Source organism: Plectropomus leopardus, chromosome 8, assembly GCF_008729295.1.
Source record: "Plectropomus leopardus isolate mb chromosome 8, YSFRI_Pleo_2.0, whole genome shotgun sequence".
NCBI classification, from domain to species: Eukaryota; Metazoa; Chordata; class Actinopteri; order Perciformes; family Serranidae; genus Plectropomus; species Plectropomus leopardus.
The window spans coordinates 19,516,358-19,529,160 of record NC_056470.1 but is presented as its reverse complement, the minus strand read 5'-3'; the positions used below and the strand labels follow the sequence as shown (position 1 = coordinate 19,529,160).

Below are 12,803 nucleotides of genomic sequence, written 5' to 3'. Positions count from 1 at the left end.
TACACTCTAATGCCAACATTCAGTTTATTTTATGTATTGCATAAAAATGCCTCGGCTTCTTGTGTGGTGGTGTGCTTCACAATAGCAGCATAATCAAAGTGGCTGGTGGTATATACAGTATGAAGATAATTTTATTCAAACATATGCTTACCAGTTGTATACAAAGTATGTACATCCTAAATAGCAAAGTTTTTTTTTCTTTACAAACTAAGGATTTATTTCTTAATATATAAAATTATATATTTGCTGTTTATCATATAAAAAGGGAGACAAACATCATAAGGCTGTAGTGAGTCAATACCATGCTAGTTCAGAGGTAGTTACATTTTATGTACATATTGCTAGCCTACTCTTAATGTCTGTGGAAAGATAGCTACATCCCATTCAGTCCGTGTAACTGCTTGCCTCCTGATGGGCAAATTTGCATATTTGAGAAAGTCATGTAAACCATATGAAACTGTGCGATGTGTTTCCTGTTGCATTTTGCTGCCACATAAAGAATAACATTCTCATACCAGCTATTACACCGTTGCAAAGAAATATATCTGACAATAACATTTCTGTGAATGAAAAATGTTAGCTTACTCTGGTAAAAAAAAAAATATGTCCTGGTGTGTCTGATAATAACTCCCTTTCTTTGAAACAGACTGTAGCAATAGGATAGAACTTATATATATATTTTTAAAAACAAACAAATACGATAAGTCCACTTAAAATATAACCAAACAATCTGAAACCTCTAAGCTGCATGTCTCATGATCACATTTCAGTATAAACATTTACACTTAAAATTCTACTGGTTCTACCTTTATTCCCCCTGGCTAAACCATTGATTTGTCCATTGCTTAGATTTTCCATTCAGCTTTTATTTGAGCTTTCTTTTTGTCATGTGAGTCCATGACTGATGCAGTCCACTGGGTAGTGTCTGAAATTGTCCATTATTTGAACAGACTGTTGTATTTTCTTTAATAGTCTTATCTGGGAAGGGAACTTTTAGTTGCAATCTCCATTTTCAGAGGCACTTTGTTGTGTTCTCATAGACTTCTCTAGAGCACTCTGCTGTCTCTGTGTGGACTCACTCTGGACGATTGATAGCCCACAGATGGCCTTGCTGTTGTGTCAATGATGTCCTTTAGTGTCCGTAGTGTACCAGCTATTCAGACAGCTAGCTTTGAGGCTCATGGATGAGAGGTGACAGATGGAGTAATGGTAGAGTGATACAGAGGGCAAGTGTTATGAATCACATCTTGATCCAAACTCTTCAGACATTCATCGTCGCTCAGGCTCCCTTCTCCGTCTGTCACTCTGTCTCTGTCTCTGGCTGTGGGTATCTGGCAAGGGATGAGAGGAACCGAGGAAGTAGAGGAGCAGTGGGAAAACCTGATTGGGTCCAGTCGGGGTTGATGAGAGGGCCCCCCACTGTAGAGGGCATCAGAGAGTGACACCTGTGTGGATGAGTCGGAGCAGGAGCTCTTCTCTGTTTCCACAGAAACCAGCGAGTCCAGGGTGCGGTCCCTGCGTAGCTGTGGACGCGCTTTGGGATGAGGCCAGAAGAAGAACTGAGCATGGTCTCGTGTGAAAAGGAGAAAGAGGAGGGGGTTGAGGCAGGCAGGCAAGGGCTGGAGAAGCAAGAGAACTGATTTTAACACCTCCTCCCCCAGAGAGAGGAGACCCAGGAGGGAGCAGAGCGAGAGGAAAGCTACTGGTACATAGAGCAGGCCATTGGTGAATATTAGCCAGGCAACATGTTTAATCATAGCGCAGTCCCACAGGCCCTCGCACTCTCCTCTGAGTAACTCCCAGTACAGGCGGATGTATGACCCCGTGACTATCAGTAAGCACAGAGTGTTCATCATGATGAGTGCCAACGGAAAGCCCAGGGAGGATGGCAGTCTAGAGGATGGCGGTGGCAGGGGTGAGGGAAGGCAGAAAGGTGAGGACCCGTACTCCCCAACTCCCACCAGTGGAAGAGAAGCAAGGGTGAGGGAGAGCGTGAGGCAGAAAAGTGCACATGTGCGCACACTCCCAAGGGAAGGGGACTTCCCATAGGCACGGGCACATGTCACGCTCACGCCACACTGCACAGCTGCCAGAGTCAGCAGCAACACACTAGCCTCGGACGCAAACACCCACACCCAACCTGTGGCCTGACAACCAGGACCACCCTCCCAGCGGGCACCGTGGTGACCAAACTCTCCCAGGGTTAGAGCATCCACAAGGGCCAGGGTACATGTGCACACACCGGTCAGCAGGTTGGAAGCACCCATGCAGGCCACTGTGAAGCGGAGCGGCGACAGGTAGCCGGGTGAGCCGAAGAGGGACAAGAGCAGGAGGGAGTTCCCCAGTAGAGACACCAAGGTGATGGACCACAAGCCCACACGAACCAGCCAACTGCCCAACAGTGAATCGCAGGGACGGAAAGGACCTGCAAACACACAAATCATCAGCTTTAGATAAAGTATCTGTAAACAGTGACATCACGCCTCAGATTCTTTGAACTATAATTGTGACAAAACAATTTGCAAGCTTGATCATCACCACTAAAGTTACCTGGAGTGGGTGTGCACTGGACACTGGTCTGTAGTTTGGATTCCTCTATTTCTAGTTGGAACTCCTCCAGGTCAGGGTCATCTGGAATTAAGCATTGTCAAGATTAATGTGTGTGAGGTTTTATAACAGCTGAAGGCTCATTTATACTCCCTGTACGTACGAAAATGTCCAAACTTTTTCGTGTGGGGGCCGGATTAAATAATGGAAAAATACCCGGGGGCCTGCTACTTCTCGTATCATGTGGGTTATCTGGGGAAAATATCCCGTACAAAAAAAACCAAAACAAAACAACGGTTTCATCTTACAGTGAAAAGGAATTTTCTTTCGATTTAACACTTCTTTGCTGTAGGGCTCTGTACTGGCAAGAACCTGGCAATACAATACATACCAAGACACAGCTTATGATTCCGTATTGTAATACTCAAGGCAAGGTGATATATTGTAGTATTTTTAGAATAAAACTACTTTAAAGGAAAACTGGAATAAAGATCATTTCACCATATGCATACAATTTGATAAGTTTACTTTTTTTTACTGCAATAAGAAGATTTGCACCTATATTTATCACAGCCCCTATAACACATTAGGAATATAGTGTTAGGTTGGAAAGACAGCAAAAATTACAGCACTGCTATCTAGCATACCAGGGTTTAAGATATATGAATTAAAAAGAAAAACTGTGAAAAAAAAAACATTAAATCACAATATTCAAGCACAGCAATATATTATTTTACATCCCTACTTAGCTGTAGCCATGTCTGCTACCTGGCTGGATATGTCTGCTGTTAGGTTACCGTTCGATGCTTGTTTGTTGTCTGCTATGAAAACACATTGAGTCCGCCTTAGTAGTTCTTACACGGTGCAGCTCTACAAACAATCGTTCAATAGTCCTGCCATTGTGAGGTGAATGGAAAAAATGCAAAGTGATAACATAAAACATAAAGTACATTTTGAATGACAAGCCAAGAGGCATTTAAAATAGGTCTGAGTGCCACAATGGGCCCCAGGGCAGGACTTTGGACATGAATATTTTAATGCGTCCTTTCTGTTGGCATAGACAGTCAACCGATGGCACTACTCCAACCTGTATATAGTAAAAGAGTTATTATTCTATAATTTTGTTGTACGGTTAAGTTTGTGTATTTCTGTAATTAGGTGAAACAGTTGATTTCCTGGGATGCCAGACAAATTTCAGAATTATTTATGACAAATCAAATCAAACAAGTAAGTAAAGTAAAGAGGTTCTTTTGATTGCTTATTTGTAAAAGCCTGGGAGATGTGTGTCTAGTAATGTATGGCTGTATCACTATATGGGCCTGCCTATTTAAAACTAATTGAATAAAGTCTTGGAAATCAGATAAAATGCTATTGAAAAGTTAAGGAAATTCATTGGTAAAAAAAGGGGTTGGAACCCTGTCAGAAAACTTGCTCAAATCAGACATTAGGAAACTATGGAAAGTATGGATAGAGGGCTCTGTCTGTGTCCATATGCGTATCTAAGGTTGAGCATAAATGAGCCTTTATTCTGCATGTGTACATATACACAGTATACACCGTGGCAATGGCTTCAGGGGGTTGGCACAACAAAGGACGTGATCTAACATTCTTTTGCAATGATATAAAACAAACTGTTGAAGATAATTAGCACTTGCATGAAATTTGATCATCATGTTTTTCTAACAATTAAAGGTGAATAAATTTTAATCAGCACTATGTCATGCTTTAATCATCTTTTGTTATTCTATCTATGGTGCACCCACCAGTTGTTTATTTTAAGCTTTAATGACGCAGATTTAATGGTTTTAATTTCAACTTAGGTTCAGTTTATTGGTTTTTATATTTTATACCTGCCACGGGATTGCGTGGAAGGGTCAATGCTCATGTAAGTGTGCGTCAGCTGCCAGGTAGCTGTGGTTTTAGCAAAGCTCTGACATGTTTCAAGTGGGCTTGTGTCAATAATTAGGCAATGAGCACAGACATGGGGCTCAGATTTGTGTCTATTACTTAGCCCCCTAGTCACAGGCATGCCCTGTGTTTTTTACACTACATATATGCTCGCAATGGCATAATTTCGTAATGGCGTAATTTCTTACAGTGTGTGTCAGCGTGGATAGGGTACATGGGTACAGTCCTCTTGTGTAAGTCTTCATCAGTGTTGCTCTGCTCTGTGTCCCACTGGCCGGCTGGCTTGTAGCTATCACAGGAACCATACACACAGCACTGGTAGGCATAAGGCATCTCTATTACCCTGCAACAAACAGATGGAAGAGTATTCATAATAGACCAGGGAAAACAATGCCACAACAGATGGTTTAACAAAAAGGAATAGTAACAAAACCTTCAAACTTGCATGATCATTTTAATGTGAGCTTGAGCCGTACAAGCTTAGCTCTTATATAATATTGGATAATCACATAAATGTTTCAAAGCAACTTCAAGTCTTTATGAATTAGGAATGGGCTAATTAGTACTTCGTTTTAACATCAGTATTTGTTCATTATCGCAATACAAATAAAGACAGATGTGTAGATACCTAAATTGACCTTCTTCTATACTAAAAGTTTAAATCTTTTGGACGGGACAGTGATTTAACTGCCATTTATGAATGCTTGCACAGATCCATATTGCTGAAAAGATGGATACTGTATGTGCAGCTGCACTTCAGCTGATCTAATATTACAGACAGCATAGCAACCAGGCACAAGAGTGATGTTTTGAAGTATATATATATCTACTTTTGTCCCCACCTAATTTTAGTAATCAAGTCTCTTCTGTAGTGGAATTAACATCATATTATGAATACTCTTATCGTGATGGCCCACCAGCAGATGGAGACATGAAATACAATGCTTTTCAGTGTATGTAATATTCATTCATTGTGCAAAATAAGAAAAATACTTCAACTTAGTGTTGATGTTTTGTATATGTTCACTTAATCAAAAAAATCTATTTGTGATTTTGGCAGAATACAGCATGTTGGCTGATACTGATATTTCATTTAAAAGCCATTATCTGCCGATACCGATGACATCTCAATGTTATTGTGCATCCCTAAGGAAAACATAGCTGAAGTCTGAACCAGCTGACTGTTGTGAATGGTTTTACACAAACATTTACTATACACATGCTTTTGCAATGGCTTTCTGCCAGGAGTTCTGTTTTGGACAATGTTCTACAGTAATGCTGACATTGCCGCTTGATCACATGCCATCTCCTATGTCTTTGAAACTACCTCTCTTTTTTCACTGCACCTTTCCAGGCCTCCAGGGGTCTTTGTAACAAGAATTAACTTGCTGCTGACAAATGCTTCCTCATTGTTGAAGTTCAGTTCAGGAATGACATGCAGGGATTCGGTGTGATTAGTTTATTGTCAACCTTGGCTGCTTTTGGTAAATTAAAGATGTTATTAGAAAATTGTGAGAGGAAGGATAATTGGAGGTTTTGGAAGTGATGCATTGTTCCTTATCGCCACAGGTTACACACCTGGAGTTATTATCTTAAGTACATTTTTGATGAGAAACCAAAGTACAAGGTAATACAGATTGAAGAAGTATTTCACTCATATAAAAGGGGTCTTAACATAAAACTAGGCCATCTATGTAGTAGAAACTTGCAAATACTTTTGAAATTGGTGCAATGTGATCAAAGAAAACTGAAAAAGGGCTGTTTTTGCTCGAGAGGTAAAAAAAACCTACAACCACCAGAATGCAACACGCCTTATCAGACGTTTCCGCTCGTGGGTTACGTTACCTTATGTGAAATGGTCCATGTGAAACAATGGTGGCTGGCCGGATCTCGTGTAACAGTTTAATGATAAACTAAAACATGTTTCTGAAAATAGTTGAGGCGAGAAATATGCAACTCGGTAACAGAATCTTGGTCTATTTTTGGTCAGCGCCGCGTACTTTTACTATGCGATTAAACTTGATTGTTTTTCGGCTTCCACGTTTTACTGTAGGCCTATAGGAAGCAGTGTGGTGCCCACTTCCTCTTCACGATCTCTCGCCATTACAGCAAAACAGCATTAAAGTGCGTTTTTAGGAGAATTTAAGGCACAGAAAAATGAATGAAGTAACATGAGTTTGATTTATATTCGATCAGCTCTGCCCAGTTTAACCGTTTGATTGTATCCGAGTTTGAGAGATGGAGAGAGGGGCGGTGTGTCTCTTGATATGCTCTTTACCTGAGGTGGGGAACCTCTGGTCTCCGGGCCGTGTACGGCCCACGAGACCATTTTATCAGGCCCGCCACGCAATTTTAAAAATAAATATATATATATAAAAATGTCGATAGCAATTACTTTCCTAAGATAACACTGAGACCTATGCATGTCGGGGGTCCGAGTCAGGTTCAGGGTCAGTGAACTCAACACGTGAGGTTACATGCCATCGCGCGACAACATCGGGGATTGATTCACAATTGATATGCATCATGGCCGGTGCCAAGGAAAGGAAGTTGGATGCAGAATACCGCGTTTTCCAGGAGAAATGGACAGACGATTATTTCTTTGTCGAAGTAAAAGGCAAACTTTGCCTAGTTTGCGGCGTGACGCTGGCAGTGATGAAAAAGGCCAGTCTCGAGCGTCGTTACAGCTCGAAACATGCTAAACTGGACGAGCTGAAAGGACAAATGCGTTTTGATAACATTAACACTCTTCGTCGGAGTTGGGGTGCCCAACAATCAAAAAACAAGCTTTCAAGACCACAGACTGACAGAGACAATGTCTGGAGGCCAAGTTTTGTGGTGAGTGAATTAATAGCTAAGAAGCTGAAACGTCACACAGAAAGGAGAGTTTTTGAAGGAGTTTAATTCACTTGTAGTAATCGTGAAACCGCGACAATTGTGGTTTTTCATATTATCAAAACCTATAACCGTTGCATCATATGTGTCCATAAATGTAGTGTGGCCCTTGGAAGATTTAATATAAACTGAGATGGCCCTCGGTAGGAAAAAGGTCCCCCGCCCCTGCTCTATACTCTTTGGCTGCATGGTGGCAGCAGCATGGTTGGCGAGCCGTACGAAAATGCGGAAGTACAGCTTGTAGGTCGATTAACAGCCCCAAGAGCCAGCGAAACTCCTCCAAATGATGTAAATTGCATCATGTAATTTACATCATTTGGAGGAGATTTGCGGGGTAAGGAGGGATATCTAGGCACTGTTGAGATGGAGAAAAGTTTGCCACAGTTCATCTACACGTATTGTTTTGATGCAAAGCTGGATTAAAATTGGCGAAGTATCCCTTTGAAGAAGAAAAGGATGCATGGTGGTGTGTTTGTATATTACCTCATACGGGGGAAGTAATCAGGGCTGAAGGCCTCATATAGCTCTGTGTTGCCTCTCAGCTTGAGATGGGTGAGACCCCCCAAACCTGCAACAGGTACTGAGCTGAGCCGGTTCTCAGTCAGGTCCCTGAGATAAATACAGAGGGAAATTGAGAAAGAAACAGAAGAGGGGTGGGTGTCAGATCAGGCCAAGTTGGTGTTCACAAAATGTTTTCTTTTCACATATTGCCGAAGGTCATCCTTGGTAACAAAAAGGCCTTGTCTCATAGATATTTTAAACTGTTCAGACAAGGCTCTATCAGATTCCCTCCAGATAACACTTCCTGTCAGATGTAGTGTATCTGCTTGTTTTGCTGCACATACTTCAACCAGTCTTCACACAATGAATCAGTTTGTATTGGCATGACCTGAGATGAATCTCCTGGCCACACAGAGGGGTTTTTCAAACAATAAATGGATATCAGTGTTCTTTGTAGACTCAGCCAAAGGCAACACGTTTTCCGTAGCACACAGAGTCAAGTGTGGAGTGTTTGTATACGGAGAACACTCTGACATACAGCTTAACTTTAATTAAAGATGCATATTTTGTGTGCCTTCTGGGGGTGAGAGGGACACTGCAGAAGGACCAGATTAAAGTAAGAGGAGTCTTAGTGATGGTAATGTATCTGTGTTTACTCACAGTTTGATCAAAGAGTGAAGTGAGGCAAATGCATCCAGGTGGATCCACTCGATCGTGTTCCAGCTCAGATCACTGTCAGAAAAATCGTTCAAAGTGAGGTGAAATGGACAGAAAGGAACTGAAATTACACATTGAATGTTGTGCCTTGATCACCACTAGATGTCAGTAATTTGTCATATTGCTTCCAAACCTTGTTGGCATATGACCCTCCTTAAGATGAATGTCTCCTTATGACATCTCATTAGACTATGACTGATTTTTCCCTCCACATACTGATTCATTTAGATCAGGGGTGTCAAACTCATTTTAGTTCACGGGCTACATACCACCCAATTTGATTTCAAGTGGACCACACCAATAAAACCATTGCATAATAACCTTTTTTTTTTTTTTTTTACTGTAAAGACATTCATTCTAAAAAAGTTCACCCTTTAACCAAACAGATGATGAACAGCCTGAGGTGTCTCAAGAAAAATAAGAGCAATTTCAACATTTCTCAGTTTTTCCACATTCAATCGGTCTATTACTCACTGTCATTACATGGGCATTTTCCATACATTTCCACTCCTCTGTAATAATGCAGATGTCACCTCACCAAACTAAGGAATAGGGCTAAGTTATTTCCTACCTCACAAAACGTTTACAAATCTAAGGTTTTTGACAGTACCTTAAAAATAGAGCTCGACCTATATTGTTTTAAGTCTGATTCTTTTGTAACATAGCTGCTGGCTAGCAACGTTTTGCACAATGTTTAATATTTTTAAATATGACCACAATAAGTTTTTTGATTGTTTTTTCAGAGAATTGGATTCTTGTCAGAGTGGAAAAGGCTCTGAAGCAGCATTTTACATGACGTAGGCTCCCCTCTGTTTGTGTGTGTGTGTATCTGACAACCTGGGAATGAGGCTCAGTTCTAAACTAAAAGTTGCAAAATGTTGCTCTAAACCTGACACTTCTTTGCCTTGCTGAATGCATCAATATTAGGTGTGCAAAGTCATCCAGTGGGCCAGATTGGAGCCTTAGGTGCGCTGGTTCTGGCCTACGGGTCATATGTTTTACACCCCTGATTTAGATATTTTTAGAGGTAAAGCTATCAAGTCTTTCACAAAAAAAAAGCTTGAGGGAAAATTCTGTGTAGAAGATTTTTTTCCCCCTGTTATCCTGTTAATCATCTGATGAAACCTCAGATGTATCTTGTGACCCCTTGGTGGGGTTCTGACCCCAAGGTTAAAAACCACTGATTGTGCTCCTCAACCAGGGATCTGGAGACATATTAATTTAGGGGTCCATGGCATGAAAAAGGTTGAACAGTTACAACAAAGATTGACTTACAGTGCTCTTAGAGAGGTGAGCTGCTGGAAGGTGCTTGACTCTATGCGTCTGATTTTGTTGTGCTGTAGCCCTCTGTTGGGAAAAGAAACGCACAGGCTTACATAAGGACACTGTAAAACGAGCAGGGAAACAGATACAAATGTTGATTTTAATGCAGATGAGTGTGCAGTTGTGTTGGCGGGTTGAACTCACATCTCTTGCAGTGCGGAGCAGTGGTAAAAGCTGGGCAGATCCTCGATCTGGTTGTAAGACAGCTCCCTACAACAATACACAACGCACACACACAAACACACACCAAGCACACATAAACACAGTGACCAGCTGTGGATTTATAGCGTGGGAAATTAGGGGGGTGACAGGATTATTTGAGGGAACAGTCGGCTCTGTGAGCAAGGCGATATAGCAGGACAATAATTTTTTGGGGGGTGAGTGATTGGATTCCATTGCTTAGTGATTGTACAACAAATGATTGCCCGGGGGCACAACTCTCCACAATTTTTGGTACCTCTAACCCCTCCCGTGTGTGTGTGTGTGTGTGTGTGTGTGTGTGTGTGTGTGTGTGTGTGTGTGTGTGTGTGTGTGTGTGTACTCACAGCACTCTGAGGCGAGGCAGCTGCTCACATAGATCCAGAGGGAGAGCCGAGAGACCGGCCCGAGTCAGCGTCCTATGGAGAAAAGGAGAATCCTGTGATCATTGTTGAAGTGCAAGCAAGCGAAAGGATCCCCCAGTCGTGTGAGTCTAACTTGGTCAGACAGGGAGCTGTGTAGGTTCGCCAAAACCTGTCGCTGGCTGGGATAACTAGCCCTATCCCTTTACTGAGTGTCCTGTTCTGTCTCTTTCTCTCAGAGAATCCTAAAACACACATATTCTACCCTTTTTTCTCTCCTACTTGTCCTTATCTCTCCCCAATCTTTTGTATGTGGACTCCCAGGATTGCATCGAACCTCAGTGTCTTTTTACATTCTTCTTTATGTGGTGAAGCCCGACTAGATGAAATAATATAATGCATGTGTGTGTAGGGGGATAAAGGAGGCACTCACAAAATTTCCAGGCTGGTGGTTCCTTTCAGATCGGGAAACTCTCGAATCTGGGTTGCCCCGTTAAGGGAGCTGCAGTAACAGGGAGAAAAGTGTCAGAAAACTCTTTCTCTTTCTCTCCCTTCCTCTCTCTCTCTCTCTCTCTCTCTCTCCCTGACACACACACACACACACACACACACACACACACACACACACACAGCCCTTGTCTAACAGCTCATTTCAGCCATCAAACTTTTCCTCCAACATCAACACAGGCTGTTTTGGCTGTCTCACAAGACATCATAAGTCACACCATTCAACATGTTCTTACAACACACTCTCTCTTACCACATCAGCACAGAGCACAGCAAACGCGCTAACACAACATCATTCAGTAGGCCATTACACATGTCCACTCAACTCTCACTGCTAGGGACAGAGGATGATTTAAACAGTGTTTGGGCTGACTTGCTGGGATGGTTTCTACTGACCGCAGTACTCACAGTGTGTGCAGCTTAGGTAAGAACTGGAAAGCGGATTTTCCCACAAACTGGATGGGGTTTTCATAGAAATGACTGCAAGAAAGAAAGAGAAAAATTGATTTGGACATATTCTGATTAATTTGTTTTTGGGGAATGAGTTGTGCCGTATATGATGTTGACATGAAATAGCTATTATGTGTTTATCTAATACAGTATGTGCGCATTGTCATATTAAGCTCACATGGTTTGGAGCTGAGGGTTTCCCACGAAAGCCCTCTCGGGGATGGCTTTGATATTGTTGTTATGGAAGCCCCTGCAAATATAAAAACATACCATTAGCCAGACAGTTTATCAATATGTTTCTGATTTTGTGTGTATGTGTGTGTCTGTGTGTGTCTGTGTTTGGAGGAGCAAGAGGCAAGTCATATGTCCTCATGTTGCACCTGCCATTGCACAGCTGAAAAACATTTTTGGATAAATGAGATGTAAACACGCACACATACGCTGTATCTGTGTCACATATGCGCGCGGCGGAACATCTGCTGGAGCTGAGGGAAAACATGATGTGTGTGTGTGTGTGTGCGTGCGCATGTGCGCGCATGCATCGGTGTGTACGTGCAGGCGAGTGGGTGCGTGGGTGTGGAGCCAGCACCTGCTTAGGGCGAGAGAGATTGTATCCGAGTGCCACATTAAAATCACTTAACGGGATTACTTGGGATAACGCAACCATGATAGTCATGTCGGGCAGGTGTGTTTTCGTGTGTGTGTGTGTGTGCATGTGTGTGTACACTCACAGTTCCTGAAGCTTACTCAGTGTCCTGATGGCCACAGGGAACTCCTGCAGATCATTGTAGTTTAAATCCCTGAGAGAGAGACAGTAAGATAAACAGTCATGATTGAATAATATCGAAACAGTCCAAGTCTAAAGCATGATGGAGGTTTTATTTCTCTGCAATCATAATTCAACCATATATGATATTCTGTATTTCCATGTGAGAAAGTGTGCCTGATTGCATATGTATGCGCAGTCACTTCCTCTGCACTCTGAGAGGCCGACAGCTGCAGAGTGTGAAGTTTGGTTTTGACCTTTGACCCTTGCTGCTCTGACCTGATTATTTAGGTCTGTCTCTGATTAGTTTCCAAGGAAACTCCGGATCAAAACAACCATTGCTACAGTATAGTTGATACAGCTCATATGCAGGTGGCAGGAAAAGGGTTTTTGCTGTATTTCTCGTCTGCATCTGAGAACGTACTGATGTGCTTGTGTATGTGGGAAAAGTGTGCAGTATGTAGCCCCAATTCCCCAAAAAGTTGGGACACTTTGTACACTTTAAGTAAAATCAGAATGCAGTGATTTGCAAGTCATTTTCAACCTATGGTCATTTGAATGCAGTACAAAGTAGAGTTATTTAATCTTCAAACTGATCAATTTTTTTTAATATACACTAATTTAGAATT

At 42.0% G+C, this 12,803-nt stretch overlaps 1 protein-coding gene across 1 annotated transcript in view; it reads right to left on the bottom strand.

Moving 5' to 3' along the window:
- Positions 1-2: 2 nt before the first annotated feature.
- Positions 3-12,803, bottom strand: part of LOC121947360 (leucine-rich repeat-containing G-protein coupled receptor 6) — a 49,028-nt gene continuing 36,227 nt past the window's right edge. The window contains exons 7-18 of the mRNA XM_042492377.1: positions 12,140-12,208; positions 11,587-11,658; positions 11,367-11,438; positions 10,885-10,953; positions 10,437-10,508; positions 10,036-10,101; positions 9,844-9,915; positions 8,512-8,583; positions 7,834-7,959; positions 4,644-4,798; positions 2,551-2,631; positions 3-2,425 (exon numbers count right to left, since the gene is read on the bottom strand). Of these exons, the coding sequence (XP_042348311.1) occupies positions 1,179-2,425; positions 2,551-2,631; positions 4,644-4,798; positions 7,834-7,959; positions 8,512-8,583; positions 9,844-9,915; positions 10,036-10,101; positions 10,437-10,508; positions 10,885-10,953; positions 11,367-11,438; positions 11,587-11,658; positions 12,140-12,208 (2,173 nt within the window). The 3' untranslated portion in view covers positions 3-1,178. The remainder of the gene's footprint in view (positions 2,426-2,550; positions 2,632-4,643; positions 4,799-7,833; positions 7,960-8,511; positions 8,584-9,843; positions 9,916-10,035; positions 10,102-10,436; positions 10,509-10,884; positions 10,954-11,366; positions 11,439-11,586; positions 11,659-12,139; positions 12,209-12,803) is intronic.